The sequence below is a fragment of the Megalops cyprinoides genome, chromosome 10 (assembly GCF_013368585.1).
Source record: "Megalops cyprinoides isolate fMegCyp1 chromosome 10, fMegCyp1.pri, whole genome shotgun sequence".
Taxonomy (NCBI): Eukaryota; Metazoa; Chordata; class Actinopteri; order Elopiformes; family Megalopidae; genus Megalops; species Megalops cyprinoides.
In genome coordinates, this window is record NC_050592.1 from 22086025 (window position 1) to 22095096 (window position 9072).

Below are 9072 nucleotides of genomic sequence, written 5' to 3' on the forward strand. Positions count from 1 at the left end.
AAAAGTATTAATTATCATTATTTGAATATCCAGTTAATTCTAAACATGAATTGTTGTCCCGCGCTCTTTTACGGGACAGGCAAAGTGGATTTTCTCCATTAGCCCGATTATTTTTCCGTATGAAGGTAGGACTTGATAGTCCTCAATTTAAACAAAAATTAGAAAAAAATCGTGATATCAAAACTGCAATTCAGTTACGATTCCAAAGCGATTATGTCAAGTGTTACATGTGGTCCAGTTTCATTAGATACATTCCGGTGAAAACGTACCAGCGCAGCGCAAAACTGCACACAGCACTACTTTCCCAAACAACTCTCACTATGACACGGCCCCGCCCCAAAAGCCTAGCGGCTATGTCTGTTCGTCAAATGCCTTAACCAATGACAACAAAAGTGGGCGAAGATAGGGATATAGCCCCTCCCATACATCCAACATCTTCAAATAGCGTAGTAGTTGGAAACTTTGCGTAACCCTACGTTCTAAAGTACGCCCTGTGCCACACCTTCTCTTTGACTTTGCTAGCAGTATGAATCTACACTCGTCGAGTAGGGGTTTCGTTTGCGTCACGGGAGCAAGTGAGAGCACGGCATAAAACGAGAGTTTGGTTTTGGTTTTTGCTGCACCATTCGTGATAAAATGTCCCATACTGTAGTTACAACCACAACCACCACTACAACGTCGACATCTGACGGGGGTATTCTAAACTTGGGTTATGCACGATCTCTACAGGGCTTGCTAAAAATTGCCCAAGTGGTAAGGGTTCCTTTTGTTCCTACGAAATTGCTCGCTAAATTCATAAGCGAAAGCAGACAGGAAACTTATAAAATGTTGCTTGCAAGTTTAGTCTGCTGTGTAGATAGTAAGCTGGATCTAACTTATTTCAGAGCACTATAGCCGTTCAATTTTTTTTCGCATCGTAAATGCGTTAGCTATTATGCAGCTAGCTCTCTAGCTACTTTCCCTCGTAATGTTAATAGGATGCTATTTTTAAGGTGTGTGGGAAGATAACCGCTAACTTGATTCCAGTAAGCAGACAGAGATAAAGGTTTTTCTTGTTGCAGCGCAAAATTGTCTCTTTATGGGACATCAATTTTACTGTCATGTGCTCGCTTTGCGATATCCTCAACGGAAAGTTTTAAGTTTTCTAAACGTCATTGATGAGTGAGTCAATACTTTTTCTCGGAAATTCTCACTAGCTATCAAGCAAGCTGTCTTGATGAAAAGTGAGCGTTGAAGCGTTAGTTTGGAAGAAGCATGAGTGGTCTGTTGAGCCGCTCTTTCAGAACTTCGTGCCAGGAGCGATGACGTTAGTATGTTGCTAGGAGAGAAGCTGTGTAATCATGTACCTTGGTTCTAGTCATTTAATGGGAAAAAAAAGTCTTGTTAATGTGTCAAGTTCAATTTGTTAAGTTGGTCGTTAGTTTAGGCCTCGATGGACTCAGCATGTCATTTTCAAACAGATGTCCCCGTTATTTCCTCATTTCCCAGCGCACGTTGATTTGAAAATGTAACAGCACGATGTTTGCTGCGTCCAAAATGTGCCATTCGATGTTTTATGTAAATTAATTGTTAATCTATATTTAATAATTGCCTTGGTAAATGACGGTGTTGGAAAAGCACAACTGTTATGAAATCCTGCAAATGGAAGACGTCTGTGTTAGTATCAACAAACATCTGATTGTTCGGTAATGAATTCTCCGACTTCAGCCTTAGGAGATATGAGTACTCCGTGGTGTCACTGAAATTGATGAAAACAAACAAACAAAAAACGTCAGGATGGCCTTTCCGTGCAGCCCAGTAGCGTGCTTGGAGAAATGTTCATGAATATATGATCACTGAAATAAGACGTATTACTTCCTTCTGCCAGAGACGATGACTACACTCCTTTTCAGTGTTACTTGCATACACACACACACACACCAGTGTGGTAGAGAATTGCATTCCATTGTTTTATCAGTGGTGATAGACAAATTGGAAAATATTTTCAAAAATGAAACTGAATATTAATTGCATTTCATAGTTTTCCATTCTGAGTGAATTTGTGAGGCTGACACAGGAGCTTAATTTCACTGATATGTGGGAAAGCATAATATCTGTAACGTGTCATTCTGGGGCAAGATTATGCTTCAGGTGTTTTGGTTGAACATGTATAAAGATGCAGGGATAATTCTTGTTTGTCTCTCTCTCCCTTTCTCTAGATTGTATTGCTGATTGCATTCTTGTGTGTCCACTGTGAACCTCGTTGGACGGATTATTCTGCCTACCGGTACTTTGAGGTGGTCACGGTGTGGTTCCTCATAGCCTTCCTCATCTTCTTCTTCATGTACATCTTCAGACTGCAGAAGAAAATCCCCTGCATCAACTGGACACTGACGGTAAATGCCTGTCCTGCCACTCTCACATACTGGTTACACTGGGATGCTGTCATAAAGACAAACTTTCCTTTTACCTTCTGTGCAGTTCAATACAAAATTCAAGAAGTCAGTGTTACCTGACTGTTAGACAGTTTGAAACCAAAATCTAAGTGAAGAAAATTGCTAATTGCTAAATTGCTACTTAATGATTGTTGTAAAGGAGTACCAAAGTAAATAATCTAAATATGATTGGAAAAGATCAGAAACCCAGAGCTTGGTCATTGAATTGAGAAGAGCTGTTTTAATTGGCTTGTGTGGCATGACTGTTAAAGGATGTCTTTAACAATGTAATATGTTGTCCCTTACTTATTCTGTAGGAGGTATTAATATAGAAAAGCTTTTCATTTGTTTTAATAGCAAAGAACACACAAAGTAAGATAGAGTGCACTTATTTTCAAGAACAAATGCCTTGAATCAAAGACAGCTCATATGCAAATCAGAAATGGCTTATTCTTACTGTGGTGGCAGTGCAGTGTGGGCAATGAACTGGACATAGCAGAATTGATTCAGAGTGGTTGTACCATTGAACAAGATACTTAATCTGAATTTTGTCAGTATATCTCTAGCTCTATGAAATGAAAAATGAAAAAAAATCAAATGCATAACAATGGACTGGAAGAAGGACTTGTTCCATTCAGTAAGACATTGTGTTCATACATCATTTACAGTATGCATTAGAGTGGAAGAGTATTGCATGCCTATATCACAGCTTGGAAAAGGGTAAGGGGATAGAATTCTGGGACATGGATTTGATTCAGTGCTTCATGGTATACATATGAACTAGACTGTAAAATAGAGACTAACATTGAATGTTGGATTCATGGTGAAGATTTTTGTTTGTCGCACATTCAACTGTTGAAACAATGAGAGCGGACCCTTTACAGTGCAATAAAAGTGCAATAAAGATAAATGCAGTCTGGTCTAAGCAACTGCATAATCAGGAAGAAAAATGCTGCGTTAAGCTTAGTCCTTTGGGAAATTGTACTGCCTCTTACCACAGTTTGAGTAAATGCACAATTTGGAACTGAACTGCCACTTGGTGCGATAATTGGATTATTGTGTTGCTCCCTCTGGGTCACTGTATTGAGTAAAATCCATTAGACTGGAAAGGCCCTACTCATTTTTGATCATGTGAGACGTGTTGGGCTATGAATCTCTGTTTTTATTTGTGTGTGTGTGTGTGTGTGTTTCAGGAGTTCCTGCATTATGCTGTGGGGGCTGTTCTCATCCTCATTGCATCTATAGTAGCTGCAGTGAAGAGCAGCAGCATTTCTGCACTTGTAGCTGGATCGGTGGGTGCCACCTTAGATTCTTGTGGAGTGCTGCAGAAATATTGTGACATTGAGCCTTTTAGCTTTGAAGCAGTGGAGGCTTGATGTACAAATATAGGTATAATAATTGTAATTAATCTCTGGTTTGTGTCTATATTGCCCTATTATTGCAATTGGTGGCACATGGCTCAGCACATGATAGATAGCTCATTGCATGGTTAAGCTCATGATAGTACATGCCGAAGCAAAAGTAGTAGTACATTCAGTACTACTATAAATTCAGTAATATCTTTTAATGCAATGTATGGAAACATAAACACAGGCACTGAATCTTTTTATGTTTGTCTTAGGTGTTTGGGTTCATTGCCACTTTTTTGCTTGCTATCAGCATCTGGATGTCGTACAAGATCACATGTGGGTCCCAGCCAACAAGTGAGTGAAATGCTCTTGGCTATTCCAGTCTGTTTTTGTCTATCAAAAAGTTTCCAAGTTTAGCAAACAGCCTTTGAGATCAAAGCAACATAAAAGTCTGTAATCTGATTTGAAGTGTAAAAACTTATCATTCAGTGCCACACAGGATGTTTGTAACCCTTTTTTAAAAGGAGGGGTGATTTCAAATATAGATAGCTAGTTAATTGTACTGTTGTGGCATTGCTTGTGTTAGGTGATAACTCCTTAGATCACTATCAGCAGGCAAAAATGTGATGAGTGCCTTGGACTTGGAATAGATTCATTCATCTTCTCTTCCTTTCAGGTGCAGCAGTGTAGGCTGTAAATACAAGACAAATCGGCTGCCTGCATTTTGAATGTTTTGGAATGTTGCACAGATGCTCATCACCTTAAGTGCCTCAGAAAAAAAAATGTTTCATTGAACTTGGACCTTAACAGACAGACCTTGCTGTCTCACCAGTTGATCCCAGTGTAGGCTGTTGAGCCTAGTCTTTTTATGTGTTTTTTAGGTTTGCCAAATTTGTCATGTCTTGGTCCAAGCATATTTATATTTGCCAAAAGTATTTTTATTGTAAATGTGTATGCTTTGGTGATGCCAAGAAATAGTTGGCAGTGTCAAAAGTATTTTTGTATTTGTCAGACTAAATTCTGTTGATACATGTTGAAATTAGCAGATTTCAGTGTTTATTTAAAAGCCATTATTCTCTTCCCATAGCAATATATTCACTAAAGCCCTCTGCCTTTTCCAAAAAACAACTTGTATGACAAATTGGTCATGTAAGTTACAGTGTTACATTTAAAGTATATGAAAATGCTTTGTGATGCCTTGGATATTCAGTGTTTATAAAAGCTATACATTTTATTTCAGGGCTTATGCCCTGGCTATTTTATTGTTTCATTTTTGAATTACGGTCTGTCATTAAATTACAGTCTGACTATGAAAAGTGGATTTTTTAAAAGTGTAAGAAATTTTAAGAGGATTCTGTTTTCTATTAAAACCTCACACATTAAATTATTTAAACACAGTTCTTAAATGAATCTCAGTGATGTATTCCCTGATTTTCACAGGCATAGTGCAAATTGTTGAAACCTTGTAAAAAATACATATGAGCACAGCTTTTGAATATTTATGTACATTTAATCTCCTTGAAATAAAAATTATTCCAAAGGCCTGTAACTTAGGCTTGGTACCCAGTAGCGGCAATGCTGTGTCTGGGTTAGCTGACTCCACCCTGGCTATGCCCTGCCAACAAGTGTCAGCCATCAGAAATTACTAGGGACTAAATGCTGTCATCTATGGAGAGAAATAGACCTGTTCAGGGATTGGTATTGCTGGGTGTTGTAAACAACAAAATCACTAGTGATGTAAGCAACCCCCCCCCCCCACACACACACACACCCACCCACCCTAAAAAGAAAATTAAAAAGTCTTTCATACCAGTTCATAGTTTCCTTTCCAAATATGCACATCAGTGCTTATCAACAGCATCTACAGCTTTCTTCAGGAAATTTTTACTTCAGTTTTTTCCCCTCAAACCATGATCGAGAATGCCGTGAATTTGGTGACACTGATGGCTACATCAGCGGAGTTCCTAGGAGAGTTTCACAGGCTGAGGCCAGGAATGGGGTGTGGTGATTTTTCATGGCTGCTGCAGCAGTCTGGCACGGAAGGCTTGCACTCCCTATTATGGAGTGAGATGGAGAAAAAGCAGGAAAAGGGGGAAGGGCTGGTGGTGACAAGGAAGGAGTGAGGAGACTGTATATTCCCCAGCTGATGGGAAATTTTCCACCCCTGCCCAGTATGGAAACATGACTCACTGCTCTAATTGAACAGCTCCCTTGGTCCCTCTTGTTTATAGAAGCCACATATAATAGCCCATCTTTCAGCCATGGATATTTTGCTTGTCCGACTGGAGCTTTACAAATGAGGCATTTTTGGACAGTTGGTTGCAGGGTGTACATGGAGCCTGCTCTCTTCTCTATTGGCCGAGAGGAGTGTAAAGTCTCATCACAGGCTTGGCTCCAGTTCCTACATGTTACAAAAATGCTTCCCACTGCCTTACTAACAAGTAATTAGTAACTAATATCATGCAACATGTTCCTGAGGCGAGAACACTCAGGAAAAGCTAAGAATAACAGGGTCTGTTTTTAAATGACATTTACAGTTTTTTTTTACAATCGTTTTAACACTTAGGTCAATACCATGCCCACTTTTTCAAAACTCTTAACACAGTGTGCTTAACAACCATGCATATGAGCACGTCAGTTAATCTTTTGTGCAAAATGCACTACAACCGCCAAAACACTTCATAATTCACCCAAAAGTGACTCGTGCTGCCATAACTATAGCAAATGTTCTCTCCCAGGAATACTACTTTGTCACTCAAAGCACAATGAAGTAAAAAACACTAACAACTTGAAGCATTGCACATTGCATATATAATGTGTTGCTGTATCCTCCATTTTGGCATAGATTACTGTAGTGTTGCATTGCAAAAAAAGGAAAAAAAAGAATGACACCTCTTTAGAGTACATATTGTAATACCAAACAAATAATTCTAAAATGTTGCAATATGTTTCATTACAGTGATATGCTGAAATTTCTGTGTTACTGTATAGGCCTACTACAGCACAACAAAAAGCATGCAGATGTTACGTATTCATTTCCAGTGCAGTATGTTACAAACAACAACACATGATACAGTATACCACAGTAATACCACTAGAAGTCTACTGTAGCCCTAATGCTGATCCATCCTCTCCTATGTATTTGGTGTCAAACTTTTACATGTATGAACTTTGCATTTACGATAACATTCTCCTTTGCCTTGAATCTTGGAAATACATAAATCTTTAGCATATGTTACTGTATACACTCCTACAATCATCCACAAATATTGCAAGCCAAGCAGCTGAAGAAACTTGATCTGTTGGTTTGCCTCTCACAACAGATGTCATGATTGAGTGTGGTAAATTTACAGTAAACTGTAAACTAAAATGAATGGTTTATCAGAAACCAAGAATAACTTATAATTTTGACTGTGTAATGTAAAACAATATATGATAAAGAAACAAATCACAAAAGCAACAGTATTCTTCAGTGGGCTTTACTGTATTTTGCCATTTGTTCTTACAGTGCAATATATTGTAGTACAAAAAAGAAAAATACATTACAATCAATTACTCTAACAAAAATGCCAATTAGCAATCTTTTCACTGTGTACAGTAATTTGCACATGTATTGTGTGCCTATCAGTGGCTCAGAAGTCTACTTTTGGCCTGGCCTAGTCCATCCTGTCCTCTGCATTTGGCCATAGATTTTCATCAACATTACACCGAATGCTATCTCCTGCCATACACAGAGGAAAAAAATCTCTTAGAGTGCCTTATCCAGCCCTGGATGTCTTCCACTGTTATGCATACATACACCCAGCAGCCATTGCATCTAGAAGTGACATCTGGTCATATGGGTGGTGGTCATAAACCTTCTACATATATATATATATATATATATATATATATATATATATATACAGTGTGTATGTGTGTAAGATTTTGCTATATGTTAACTGTTTTGAAAACATTATAGTTACATAGTTTTTCTTCTGTTTGACATTGAGAAGAGAATCCATGAAATTTGAAACAAGTACACATTGAATGTAACCACCAAAGCACTTCATACTCATGCTCATGCTGCCATGCAGATGCTCTCTCTCAGCTAGACTACTTTGTTACTCAAAATACAAAAGACTAAAAAACAGAAACAACTTGAAGCATTGCAAAATGCATATATTATGTGTTGCTGTATCCTGTTTTTGCATAGATTAGCGCTACATTGCAAAAAAAAGTAAAATAAAGTTTTTCAGTACATATTGTAATACCAAACAAATAAATCTGAAATGCTGCAACATGCCTCATGACAGCTCTATGCTACAATTTCTGAGGTATACTATAGTACAACAAAAAGTCTGCAGACACTTTTCATTTCTCGTACAGTAAGTGAAACAACAACACATGATACTACCACTAGAAGTCTGCTGTATCCCTAATGCTGATCTGTGGTTTCCTCTGTATTTTGGGTCAAATTTTTATGAATTTCACATTTACTGCAACATTCTCCCTTGCCTTGAACCTTTAGAAAAAAATTACCACTATTAACTGTGGTAAATTTACTGTAGTTGCATTCTTGGGTCACTTTCTCTCACTGATAGCCCATGACTTACATACAGTATACAGCAGTAATAGTGGAAACATCTCTGCAGCAACAACTACATCTATATTTTACCTATATACATGCATATTTCAATGCAAATATGACCACTTTTGAATAGATAACAAGGCTGCAAACAAAAAAAACTGAATAAACTTTCTGCTAAAATCAGAATAATCTCTTATTTCAAGCGTATATTTGTCTGTCAAAACGCAAAACCTGCAATTTCCATCTACAGTGATCTAAATTTTGTTAGGTTTTGAAGTGAAAAGTATCTAAATGTCAGCAAAATTTGCTGTAGTTGTACAGAATTTTGCTGGTGGTGAACATTGAGACAGGTATTCATGAATTTCAGAGGAAGTGGTGATCGAATGCATTTTGTATCAAAGCAATGTAAAAGTATACACAATTTAGTTCACACAGTCTACTGATACGGTGAATGTGTTAAGTGTTTTGAAAAAGTGGACATGGTATTGAGACACGTGTGAAAATGATTGTAAAAAACTGTAAAAAGGTACTGATAGGTAAAGAAAATGCTAAGGTTTGTTGTTCCCACATTTTAAAAGGTACTGCTATGTAAAGCAGCTAATGAGATAGTACTGTAGCACCAACCAGGCTAAGATGCACATTTCCCTCTCCCTTTGTGCGCATGTTCAGTAACTGACTGACCAAACAGGAAGCGGAAGGCCAGTAATTACAGTAACACCCACCAGAATGAGGGGGCAAG

The 9072-nt window shown here is 38.0% G+C and overlaps 1 protein-coding gene across 1 annotated transcript; it reads left to right on the plus strand.

Moving 5' to 3' along the window:
* Nucleotides 1-513: 513 nt before the first annotated feature.
* Nucleotides 514-4599, plus strand: cmtm7 (CKLF-like MARVEL transmembrane domain containing 7). Its single transcript, XM_036539661.1, has 5 exons — nucleotides 514-753; nucleotides 2199-2375; nucleotides 3608-3706; nucleotides 4036-4117; nucleotides 4440-4599. The coding sequence occupies exons 1-5, from the start codon at nucleotides 637-639 to the stop codon at nucleotides 4451-4453; spliced, it is 489 nt and encodes a 162-aa protein (XP_036395554.1). The 5' UTR covers nucleotides 514-636; the 3' UTR covers nucleotides 4454-4599.
* The last annotated feature ends 4473 nt before the right edge of the window (nucleotides 4600-9072 follow it).

Excerpts from the sequence above, each read along its gene's own strand:
- cmtm7 (XM_036539661.1), top strand. The coding sequence starts at position 637 with ATGTCCCATACTGTAGTTACAACCACAACCACCACTACAACGTCGACA. Across the intron at positions 754-2,198 it reads TGCTAAAAATTGCCCAAGTG|ATTGTATTGCTGATTGCATT; the intron begins GTAAGGGTTCCT and ends CCCTTTCTCTAG. Across the intron at positions 2,376-3,607 it reads GCATCAACTGGACACTGACG|GAGTTCCTGCATTATGCTGT; the intron begins GTAAATGCCTGT and ends TGTGTGTTTCAG.